Source organism: Melanotaenia boesemani, chromosome 17 (assembly GCF_017639745.1).
Source record: "Melanotaenia boesemani isolate fMelBoe1 chromosome 17, fMelBoe1.pri, whole genome shotgun sequence".
In the NCBI taxonomy this organism is placed as follows: domain Eukaryota; kingdom Metazoa; phylum Chordata; class Actinopteri; order Atheriniformes; family Melanotaeniidae; genus Melanotaenia; species Melanotaenia boesemani.
The window spans coordinates 24,305,600-24,318,666 of NC_055698.1; the positions used below are offsets into that span (position 1 = coordinate 24,305,600).

The 13,067-nt window shown below is 36.9% G+C and overlaps 1 protein-coding gene across 3 annotated transcripts in view; it reads right to left on the reverse strand.

Annotated features, from left to right (window-relative positions):
- The window catches only part of LOC121628201 (glutamate receptor ionotropic, kainate 5-like), a 104,458-nt gene extending 99,954 nt beyond the window's left edge, over window positions 1–4,504 (reverse strand). For all 3 annotated transcript variants that reach the window (XM_041967162.1, XM_041967163.1, XM_041967161.1), the window contains exon 1: window positions 4,396–4,504. In XM_041967162.1, the coding sequence (XP_041823096.1) occupies window positions 4,396–4,504 (109 nt within the window). The remainder of the gene's footprint in view (window positions 1–4,395) is intronic.
- Between the last annotated feature and the right edge of the window lie 8,563 nt (window positions 4,505–13,067).

A 13,067-nucleotide genomic window follows, 5' to 3' on the forward strand; every position in this document is an offset into this window, starting at 1 on the left:
AACGAGTGTATATGGTTATGACACAAACTCTGAAAACCAACTGTAGCTCTTTATTTATGACAAATGCCAATTTGGATTACATGTTGGTGAAAGACGATATTTGGAATACTAACAGCACAAGCCCTGTGGTATCATAAATAAAATACTATCAACAAACACTGGCAGTTTGTAAGGAGCCAAAGAAAAGGTTTTATGACTTTTGTTGGCTGCTTTTCCACTAAGCTTGTAAAACAGTGGAATCAAATACCACCACAGTATTTAAACCACTGGTCTCACATGAACGCATGAAACATATCCAAAATATGCACAATCAATGTGCAGAAATCATGAGTTGGTGTTGCTTGTGTTGCATTAGCATCCTCGGATTCGCCACCCTCCATTGTTACTTCCTTCTAATAAAATCCAGATGATTTTCAGATATCAGAGTAGATGGTGCATTGCCAACGTTGGCCACATTTTGCCATCGGGACGTTCATCTGGAAGTCGGGACGATTATTTGTATAAATGGTTTACAGACTCTGCTCACTTAACATGCACCAGAAGTGATGCCCTGATGTGTTATCTTGACTTTAACATAAAAGTCTTGCATTAATGTGTAGAATGTCCAGTAAAATCTAATTCAACTGGATCTTAATGGAACAATCAATCAAATAATTGGTTCATAGCACATTGTATCTAATTGAGGGATCTATGTACAAACATAGTTACATCTTTAACGTAATTTCAGTTCATCTTCACATCTGCTAATTTTAATGTTAAAATGACCCCAACAGTTTGGGTAAAAGTACAGGGCAATGTGTCATTCCCACTACAGTCCATTTTGTGCAGTGATGTGCAAACAGCAAATGATGCATAAAAATAAACAACATACCTCAGTAAGTCATCACTTTTCAATGAGAAAATCACAGCACAGAAAACAATAAATAGTTTCTCTAGATACAATACGACCATATTAGAAAGAAATAACCATTATTTCATCTGACTTTCGGTAGAGAATCATATTTTCTAAAAAGTAAAAAGCCATTTCTGTTTTGTTTTTTATTTCATTTTATTTACTGTTTTTTCTGGAAGAAAGAACGCTGAACATGTGGGTAGAAATTCTGTGTCCTCCAAATTTGGAAAGATAGACAGCGTTGATGGAGAAAGGAATCATCAAGGTCTTACAAAAAGAAAAAAAAAGGTATCAGTTTCAAAACATCTGTCTTTCTTCTGTTTTCGAAGAGTTACACTGTAAACATGAAATGAACCATGTGGCTTTCTTTGTGTTACCCTAAAGTGCAAAAACCCACAACAGTCTTTTTGAGGAAGGGCAAGATAAATTGCCTCCTGCTTTGCTCCAAGAGGCGTTAATTATTTAAGAAACACAAATCAAATCCAGAACAAACCCTGGCAGCAGCAGTCTTTCTGCTTATTACTGAGACTTAGCAGCCTTTTCACTTTGATTTTTATTCTTGTTTTCTGGTGTTTCTGCTTTCTGTGTTACAGCTCAATGTTCACTGAAACTTTGAATATGAAAGGACAAATTAGACTGCAAAAAAACAATCCATCTTACAGCCCATAGTCAAGTCCTAAAACTCTTGTTTTCCTCATTCCTCTGTGTTTCAGTCAGTATATTTGATGCTTATGTCCTCTTCTGTTCAGCTTAGGATGTGGCAGCAGACTATATTTAGTGGCTGGAATCAGAGTGTGATCTTTCTTTGCCTTCCAGATATCGTTGCAATATAATGAACTACCTGATCACACTTTCAGCGTTTCCATCTGCAAACTAAAAGCATTCTCATGCTTCCCCTCTGCCCACTCCTTAAGTGTGTTCTTGCACATGAGTCAGCTGGGAGGGTGTAACAAAAATAAATATGGCAGGTGTTACTGTACACAGCCAACGGGTACTTCTTTTCTTTACCATTTCTTGGATAAGGAAACAGAAAAGATGACGAGTGGGGCTTACATGCGCAGCTGCTACAAACAACCTAACTTTTCTCTGCTTTCTGTACAGATCTAAATAAGAGTGAAAGCTCTGTTTTTGGTTTTTCATCTTGCTGGTTTTCTAAAAGGCTGTAGGTGGGTTTCACTATCATGGCCGTTCCATTAAGACCCAAATAATGGGATTAGCTTTACTGGGTGTTGGCAAATATCATCCCAAGATTCTGTAGGTGTTCAGGTCAAGAGATTGCATGTTTCTTGACGAATTTTTAATTAGCTTCACTCTTGGGAAGCTTATTGAACTAACAAATTGGCTTTAGGTTCCATTCATCTGCCTGTATTGGAACTGGACCACTTTAGCTCTCATATCATTTCAATGGTTGCTACGTCTGTCTTTTTATTTATTATTTTTTTTATTTATTTTTACTTTGTAAATGCTGTGTTTTTTGTGGCTTACCTTGTTAAGTCTGTTTTATATTGTCATGTTTTACAGACAGTCTTGTTTACCATCTGTTTTCTAAATGACAAATGGAAAATTGTGGTGTTTGTACCTGCCCGTCCAGAAACCTCATCTGGCATTTAAAAAGAGAAAAAAAAAGAGGGTGTTGGATGTGTTTTGGTCACATCTGGCCTTTTGACAATTACATTTTGCAGTGTGTTTTATGTTCATAGATTTAGACACAGTCTAAATAACAAGGCTCAGTGCAGAGAAAAAAAAATGGCATTGCCTCAGGAGAAATAAATATGTGGAAAGCTGAAAGAAATCTCGAGGGTCAAAGCGCTTCTTGCTGATTATGTAGTTACCTTATGGGTGATAAACAGTTTTGTTTGAAGGTCTAAATAAACATTCTGATTAATTGCCATACAAATCACAGTTGCCTTTTATTCATGATTATTGATATAAGCACCTTTGCTCATTATCTTTATACAACAAATCCCTTCTTCCAAAAGATTGGGCTTGATTTCATCAAAAGTGTGTCCATGGTCCATGGAGCCTGAAATGGATGGTGTCATTGATGCACAGCAGAAGAAACCGGTGAGCTATAATACAAATACCGGTAAATGGAAAATAAAAATGAAATGGCTATGCAAAACGTATGCAAAACCATCCATTTAAATAATTGTTACTGTAAGCTGATTATGTAATAACAGGAACAAGCCCATGCATTTGAATCCAAAGTTAGCTGCACAGCAGAGAGTGGAAATTATTCTTTTAGTTCCTGAGCTTGATCCATTTAACAATGACTTGGAGGGAAACACTGTATGAGTTGTGTAATTTTGGTGAAATATACAGTATATCCAGTAGGTTATTAGTATTTCTGCCTGGAAAAAAGAAAGAAAAAAAAATCTCCATATTTAATTGCACTGAGTTCAGTGAATTAGAGACATGGTTGCCACATTAATTTATAAAGAAAACATATTACTTTCATTAAAGTTTTAGCCATTAAAACGTGTACATTATATAATCTCAATGCATTTATTTTCTTCCATTTATTGAAGTCCCTCTCCACTCTGCAATTTGTTTCCTTTTGAAGTGAGTAGCAAAATAATTTAACCATGCAAATTTAATTTGCATGTGAAAGTCTTAAAAGTGTCTAAAACTTGAGAAAAGTTGTCGTTAGTTAACTTGCCGATCTTAAAACTCCACGCTCTGTTTGATGGCACAGTGACATCTATAATGTCCAGAACCACATGAAGTTGCAGCAGTTACTTTTTACGTAGCGCGTCACACACTAGTTAGCAGACATAAAAACACCAGCCGTTTTAAATGTGCGCCACAGCTGAACTCAGAACTAAACATGGAGATGCAGCCAAGCCAAAATGGCAAGTGTGCTGAATTTGTCAGCTGTTTTAAATCAAGGTTAAGAACTTTGCTTTTTGCCTCTGGCTTTTAACAAAGCACCTGTTAATGCCTCACACTGTAACATTTATTTTTTGTATTTTATATTATTCTATCTTTTATTCTAGCTTGTTCTGTCTTTATTTAATGTAGTTTATTTCTTTCCGAAGCTTGTTTTGACGTATTCCTTAATGCTTCCTCTGCACCCCTTTATAATGCTTTTAATCACTTATGTAAAGCACTGAATGGTCTTGTAAATTAAATGTGCCAAACAAATAAACTTGCCTTGCCTTGGTGCTATCCAAAAACATGTTTTGTGGTCAACATACCTGTTCCACACAAGCTTAAACATCAGCCTTTCATGTCATTCAATTTTTGTCTTGCATTGTTTTGTAAATAAAAACCACAAAACCAAGCAAAAGGTCTTTAAAATGTAATTTATGGCTATATTTTGAGACAAAACAATTGTCAGTAAGATTAAATTGCTTGAAATTATAAGGAAGCTGCACAAATAGAAATTATTTTTTAAAGTTAAAGTTCAATTTAAGCAAACAACTCTAAAAATGTTAAGTGTTAGAAGGTTGAGTTTGTACTGCATGGTGACAAAAATACATTGTAGTAATCGCAGTACTCACCCATCCGGACGGCAGAGAGGGTGTTGGCCTGGCTGAAGGAGAGCGGTGCCATAGTCAGCAGCAGGACGACGACATAAATCGACAGCAGTAGTGCTGGCAGAGCCGGCATCTTCCACTGCTCCTCATGGAGAATAGTCTGCTGGCTGCCTGTACCGCCACCTGTGGGACATATGGGGGACACATTACTACACAGGCTTAACTGTGTACAACATATCTGCATTGTGGTTTACCAAACGTCATGTATTGTTTTAACAACTGACTTCATATACTGTGTCCTCTCACATGATTATTTATTTCCATCATTGACTACAAAAACTAAAATTCAGACGCAGCTGGTCTAGCAAGACAAAATAAAAAAAAAAAGAAAAAAGAAATGAATACAAGCATGACTCACGACACAGGAAAAAAAAATGTAAAGAAGACAGTCTCAGAAAAGAAGAGCAGACAGACAGAAAATACAGAGAACAAAAGTGTGAGAGATCAAGAGACCATCACATGTTGCTCAGAGACACTTAAAAGGTCTGAGCTGGAGAGAATGATGAAACGAGCCCAAATCTTCAAAGCAGATTACAGAGAGTAAAGCATTTTTATTTTTTGTTATTTTTTTTTTTTTACAATTGCAGATGTGTTTGTGTCTTTGCATGTTTGTGTCAAATTTTTCAGAAATACGATGCAGCAACTGCTGAGCCACAATATACATGTGACACTTATGAACACTTATGGTCATCTAACCCACTTTCCACACCATGTTTTGGTTTTCTTAGACCTCCCCTCACTAAGTGTTTATCACCGCCAAACCAACGAGGCATCCAATGCATGTTTAAATTATTCCCAAATGTAGTTTAAATTGGCCTGTGCTTTATGCCCTCTTGATTTAATTAGAAAGATTAAGAGCAAAAGAAAACAAATCTGCCAAAAACAAAAACATAACACAGATAACAACAATTTAATTGTTTTCAGTAAGCCATGTACACACTGATTGCAATCTGTTTTTTTAAGTGGGTCTGAGCTAAGTTTATTCACATTGCAGAGAATGAATTTCATAAATTGGCTGTAAGTTGTCCTGACTGTACAAAAAAGTGCAATAAAGTCCCTGATCTTTCAAGACTACATAATAGGTTACACATTGCCTATTTGCTTTACACCTGATTGTGTTGATACTGGTTATTGGGTAACTCCATTTAAGTTTATATATGCACTGAAAATGTCATACACATAGAGAACACAATTAATTTGCATACACCACAATGCATGAAGTGGACAACTTCAGAAATTTTATTCATTTGTGTCACATAAATGAATCACTTTACCCTTAATAAAAACCCACAAAGCAGTTTGCGTATATTTGTCATTTACCCATTAAGGCAAAAAGTGGAAGAGCTTATTATCATATACTTGGACTCTGATGAGCGTTTCTTTTTTCTTTTTTCTTTTTAAAATCTAAAATCAGGAACTGATGAGTTTATCAGGGGCAGTGAGGTGGTGTCTCACTTAAGGACAGTTGACATGTGAAGGGGCTTAAGATTGGAACATTTATGCTAAAAGTTCATTGACTGGGTGTGATCTGCCCCATTTACACATGTAATTATGTTGGTTAAAATATATCCTTAGACGGCATTTCAAGATTCATTCAACAGTCTGAAAATCTAAACAGGTTTGGCATTTGGTGGTAGTTCAGTTCAAGCCTCAGGAACTGTCTATGATAAGTAATTAAAAATAAATGAATAAAAAGAAAAATGAAAAAAAAATCCCCACAAACCATGGATAAATTAATTATTTTCTCATGCCTTAAATTAGATGAGGTCACAGTGGTGGGAGGTAAAGAAGCACAGTTCAGAGATCAACAAACCAAATATCATCTTTGAAATTTTGAGGTTTTTCCATTTCAGAGTAGTCATACCATGTCAGCATGTCTAGCTTATAGTGTGATAGGAAAAACATATTTTATGAATGTGCCCAGAAAGGCTATATCATTGCCAAAGCTACCATCTGAACTGGCTAATGTCAACCATAAAGTGGTAACTTAGACAAAAATGGGAAATGAGAAACAGTCTATTCATGGCTTTCCTGGATTAGCTATTATCTTTGTTGCTAACTAACACTTCAAAGCTAGCAATCCACTGGACAGGAATGCAAATTCAACTGATCTTCCCATTTCCGTTAATTTAGCCACATGGGTGCATGAGATTTTATTGGCCTGATTAGTTGCTGACCCAAAGTACAATATAGTCTGCAGGTTGTTCCGAGGTCTAGATTTAAGTCTTGTTAAAATGTCATACTTGATACAGTTTAGAGTTCCCATTCATTTGGATTACATATAGCAAAACTTTTAAAGTATAAATCCTCTCCACTAATGTTTAAATGTGAGCCTTGTCAACTCCAGAAGAAAAAAAGGATAAGCTTCACTGTGTAAAAGCTGTGGCTTACTCAAACCACAATAGCCACAGGTCAGAGTTGGATCTTGTATTCACAAAATGCACGTGACTTCCACAGCAGCCCCTAAGTCAGGCCTTTCACAATGTCACCTTCTGAGAGTAAAAATTAATTTAAGGCAAAAAGTTAAGGCAACAGTGATAAATTTTGACCACTAGTTTATGCTTTTTTACTAATGTAACCATAATTTTAAACTTAATTTTCTCTCACTTGGTGTTCTTGGGGGAAAAAAAAAGAAGGGTTTTCATCATTATGCACCAGTATCATCAAGCTTTAAGGGAAGATGAATTTAATTTAATGTCAGAAGTGAAACTCAAAAGTTCAGCCCTTTCCCTTTTCCATGAATTAGACACTTCAGTCAGAATGCCTGTTGTGATTGTAAGTGGAGCCCAGACACCAGTTCCTTAAACAAGGAACATCAACAAGGAAAATTTAATCATGCTTGCCTGCAAAAGGTTTTCAGCTACACACATGCATAAATTGATTTACTAGCCTCTTCATTAGCTCTGTTCATTTCTGTTGATGATATATTTTAAAATATTAAAACCAACAAACACCTCACATACATCAGCTGTTTCCACTTTATACATAAGCAGAAACAATAAGGCACTGAATGACCGTGCATAGCTAACACACTTGACATACACAATTGCAATATATATTGAAAGTCAAAAGAGAATCGGAAGAATACTAAAGAGTTGTGGAAATGCTGTAAGTCATTAAAATAAAATGAAAAAAGTGCCAAGAATAAATATTCTATTTTTATGTTAATTTATTTTTTATCTGGTAACTGTTTGTGAGAAGTTTCAAGCACACAAACCTCCAAACTGTCCCATTTTGCCAACAATCAAGAAAGAATTCAGAGGAAAAGAGAGGAGCAACAGAAAATATGAAATGGAAAAACAAGACTTCAAGAAAAAAGGATGGATGGAAAATGATTGAAAAAGAGGCTGAAAGGGTAACAGGGCTCTAGGAAAAAGAAAGGAATGACAAAGTGACAAATAAAAAAAAAAGCAAACAGAGAATATGAGGGTGATCCGAGTGACAGAAAATAGGGCAGACAGAGATGTGATAGTGAGCCCAGACAGGAAATGAGAAATGGCTGCAGGCAGAAATAAACAAATAATGATAACAATTAATTAGGATCTTTCCTGCAGGAAGTGCTATCATGTCAGCAGGCAAACAGAGCCAGCGGGACCCTGCTGATATAAACCACCACCACAGTTCACTGCAGCATCTCCAAGGCTAATCACAGCCCCAACTCTATTAGCTGTTTTCAATTCCATCTCATTTTACATTGGAGGCATTTAGCTGACACACATTCACAGCGACTTACAGAAAGTGCAGTGAAGGGAAGCTTTGAAGCCTGACTTCATCAGCTTCACCAATGAAGATGGTGTGGGTCATAAAAATATCACAGACCAAACATATTTTATCAAGGTTTCATGAGAAAATAGCATGAATGTGGGTAAATCCCAATAATACTTCATATGATCAATAACATGACAACAAGCACTGCACAATGAGCCTGAGATTTAAAAATATCAGACAGATTTTATATGTAGGTAATGTGAGGTAACTTAAAATTTAGTCTAGAGCAATGGTTCCCAAAGTGGAGGGGCAGACTCCCTAGGGAGGCCCAGTGTTATGCAGCTAGGCTAAATAAAACTTATAGTTTTTGCACTGCTAACAAAATATTGACAAATTTGTAAAAGTACAATTGCACAAATGATGAAAACATAAAAAGCCAACAAAATATGATGAGATATGTTTTGCCCTAGGTTTGACCAAGTAATGGTCAAGTAATGGCGATGGTCAAAGAAAAGACAACACACTGTGGTCTTGTTTGTGTCTCAAAATATGAACATCTGACAGTATGAAGCCAAACAATTTTCAACTCCAACTTGAGGCCTTTTCATCCTGAACACAAATAAAAGCATGTTGATAAATTTAGAAATAAATGACTTAACTATCTGAAATAACAGAGCTGTTTTACTAAAGTAGCATCTGTCTGGTCAAATGCTCAATTTACCTGAAGTAGTTTGCAGTTTCCTGGTTTAAAACACCTCACACTGTAGCAGAGGAATTGATCATTCCCTCTGCCATTGACATGGTTTCAACTATCCATCAACTAAAGACTATTTTGTGGCATATTTCTTTGTACACGGGGAGGGAGGGCTGCACAGTTATTTTTGTCGATGAAAACGGGGCTCTAGGAAGCACGAACTGTTGCATCACCTTAGCGAGCTAGGGGGATGCAAAAACTATGTTAGCCAAGCTTTACTGTGAGCATTTGTTTAGCCACTATTTATTTTGTCACCATTAACACTTTTTGTAATGTCTGTAAAAATTAGATGACAGAAAAGATCTTCTTGCCACATGTTCATTGGTGATTATGCTAATTAGCAATTCCTTGCAAGGTTTATTCCAGCTAGCAGGGTATTAGTCAAACTTAAAAAGCATGGACTGGAAGTACTACAGAACGTGAGAATGTTATTTTCCTTCTCTTTTAGTTAAATTAAGGGAAAAAGGAGTATTACCAATATGGTATGGTCTCCATCTTCAGGATTGGTGGGATCTTCAAAAATCATTTGCAGAAGCAGTCTGATGCTAAACATCAGACAACATCTGTGGGGATTATAACTTTGTTTAACTAGAAAAGCAAACAAAAGGAGTCAGGTTTCAGCTCTTTCTCTTTTTTATATTCCAAATCTCAAGTTGAATTAAAACATGCTGGAGCTTTATTCAGATGGATGGCACAAACCACCAACAGCCTTGACACTGAAAGCTAAATGTGCCAACAATCTGCTTGCAAAAAAGTGCAGATGTAATTTTTTAAATTAGATCAGGTATAACACTGACTTCCGAAATCTCAAGTGAATATGTTTATCCAAAAAATCATCAGAGTCAGCTTAAGCTATTAACTTTAGCATACTTCTGATTTAAGGTTGCAGTCCTCCCAGCAAGAAATTAAAACTCCTCAATTTGTTTTTCAAGTCAAAAAGCCCATTGCTTCATAGGTTTCTGACCTTGATAAGATAAAAACTCTGTCACCTAAAACTACATAAGCTACAAGCACATAAAACATGACTCCAAGAAAATAGGGGCTAATGAATAGGAACTTTTCTAGAAATACAATGCAAATATACTGCATAACATTAAATGACTGACCAAAACAAAATAAATAAATAAATAAAATCTCTTTATCTGTGCTGTGCAGAGCCATTTTAATTCCACACATGCTGAGATTCCCACTGTTTTCAGAGGCAAATGGCTGCTTTGTTTTGTGTGTGAAGGCAGAAATGGTTTGCCTCCTGATTAAATGTGTGAATAATCAGAAGGGTAGTTATTTAGGGATGGAAGGAGCAGGGTACATCCAAGCACTGCAAGCTTTGTGGGAAAAGGTCAGGAGTTGTAAAATCCTTGACTTAAACTCGTGAGATTAGTATTGGTTTGACCACTGCAGCTTGATTTAATGCAGAACAATTCCTTCTGCTTTGGCTCATCAGTCAGCATGATCTCCCACAAAGAACAGCTTTGGAGATTAAAGGACAAGGGGTTCAAGCATTTTAAACCAAACTACAAGGGTGCTCATTTATGAAAATATAATTTTCCAACACAAAGGATTATAACACCCCTCCAGTTAATATTCTCAAAGCCAAACTCTCCTTCCCCTGTGCCTGCTGCTTTACTCCCCAGCTGGATAGTGAGCAACAACTGTTAGCTTGTTGCTCAGACACAGTGGTGGAAATATCAAAGCTGACGACAGCCGTCGAGTCAAATGTAGCCAAAGCTAAATTTTGTAACTCAAAGAGATTTTAGCAGGCAATAGTTGCAATAGAATATGCCCATCATGGTGCAAGCAAATTTCCATAAACGGATGCTTTGTTCACCATCAACACATGGGCAACTTGCTCAGTCTGGAAATTCATATGATGTTTTCTGTTTATGTTTTCTCATTATGTTCAAATAAAATGGTCAGGATTGTATTTTCTTTAAAGTTACTTGTTGCAGCATATCTGTTGTAAATACTGTGACAACCCCAGAGCAGGCTGTATTTTGTCAGTCTCGGGGGGCTTTAACTTTTGCTTCCAGTTCTGTCTCCTGCTCTGCCTCCTCCTCTCTCCGCCTCTGTCCTCCTCTTCCCAGGTGGCCAGTCTGCTGCTCCAGTCCTCCCGCGCTACCAGGCGGGGGCGTGGCCCGCTTGGGCTTAAATACCAGGCCGTTCACACCTGCGACCGGCTTGGGCTCTGGCTTTTGGCTCTCGGCTTGCGCCAGGCTGCAGGCCTGCAGCGCTCCGTTTCCTTTGTTTGTGCACTCATTAGTTTGTCCACTTTAGCTTTCACACACAACACCTTCCCACAACCAACACTCCCATACACTACTGATGCTATGGATTACACACATAGGACACACTGTTAAGCTCCGTTTATTTACTTTGGTCACTTTTTCTTAATAAATTATACTTTAATTGGCATCCCTTGTTGTCCCGCTACCTTTTTGTCAAGCTCTCACGAGCCGGGCTTGACAATACTTGTAAAATACATTGAGATTTCCTCATGTTTTATCAGATTTTATCATTTTCTTAATGTTTTCTTGGATGCAGTTAAAGAAAAAAAGAAAGATGCTCTCATTTAACCAAAAGGAGCCCCCAGAACAAAGCACCGTGTCTGTCTGGTAATGGCCTTTAATGCTCACCTAAATATAGGATATTAGCTTTTTTTTCCCCCCTTCAGGGATAAGGAGATTTTGTTTTGCAGCAGTGGCATCATGAAGCGCAGTGTTGCTGACTCAAACCATTATAATGACATGGTAATCCTTTCATTTTGCAGCTGACACACAACATATTTCTGCAGCCGGAAACTGCAGGCAGCAAAAGAGAGGTTTGATTTCTGCACAATGAAGGCTTTCTTTATGAAACTTGAAAAAATACCAATAATAATGGACACACTGATTCTGTGCAGCGTAGGCTGTCGCAGGAAAAAGAACAGAACAAAAGTGGAACATTGAAAGAATTGTTATTTAAAATTTGCAATGAAATTCTGCAACTTTTATTACAATTTCATTCATACTATTCTGAAAAGTAAAGTAATAGTAAGCACCCTTACAGAAAAACATGTTTCATGTTTCATGTGGTTTTACACATATTGACACATTAAGACATACTGTGTGGAACACATGTGAAATATATATTTTTACTATGAGAAAAATTGGATTTTAGAACATTTTCAATGTAAATCTCACAGGTTTTACATGCAATGGCATGGATTTCATATGTTCTTACCATGAAAATGTTCCAAAACCCCATTTTCCATGTGCAAAATATGTCTCACATGCAAAATCACAAGGGGTTACATGTTGAACCCATGTGGGGGTTTTTTATAAGGCTAGGAAAAATTTACTACTGTGTTACACAAAAAACCAGAACTTTTAATGCCATGTAAACATGTTAGTCTGGCTGCAGTCATACAAAAGTGAGGCACTCAAAACTGGGCTAACATATCCTGATAGAGTGTGTTTACATGTACCATTTTAATAGCAAATGTTATATTTCACAGAGAAATATATATAAGTCAATAAAGGAAAACAAGAAAAAAAGAGAAGAAAATCTGAAAAATACATCTCACCAACGTTTTTACATTTATTATCATGTTGCATTTAAGGACACCAGGTACTCTGAATTGTTTTTTTAGCTTTTCATCAAAATAGAAAGTATTAGAGATGATAGCTTCTCACTGGCTCTGTTTGGTTCAATTTAAATGAACCCTGGTCCACTTCCATTGATAGAATTGGTTAGTTTGGAGCAGTGTGAACACTCATCTGCACTCTGGTCAGGGCCAGTGAAGCAAACTCTGGTTCAATTTAAAAGCTGGGGTCTCAGTTCACTTGCAAGTGAACCCTGGTGCAGTTCGCTTGCAGTGTGAAAAGAAACTGAGCATCCAGTGACAGCAAGAGAGGAAATGATGTAGAGCCCATTATAGCGCCACATTTTGAGTAGACTGCTGCCTCTTGTGCTGCTCATACTGGACAAATTCTTCTGAAAACGGTATTAGGTTTTAAACACCAAAGCAAAAACAGAAACCCCAAGAGCACTAACTTGGTGATTCTTCATTGTTTACTTGTGCTGAATGAGCCAGCTGAAGCCAAAGGATATCCACTTTTGTTCCTGGCCAATCGATTTGTTTAGTCCACTTGAGTAAAGGGCAGTGTGAATGTAAACCAAAACAAATCAATGGAAG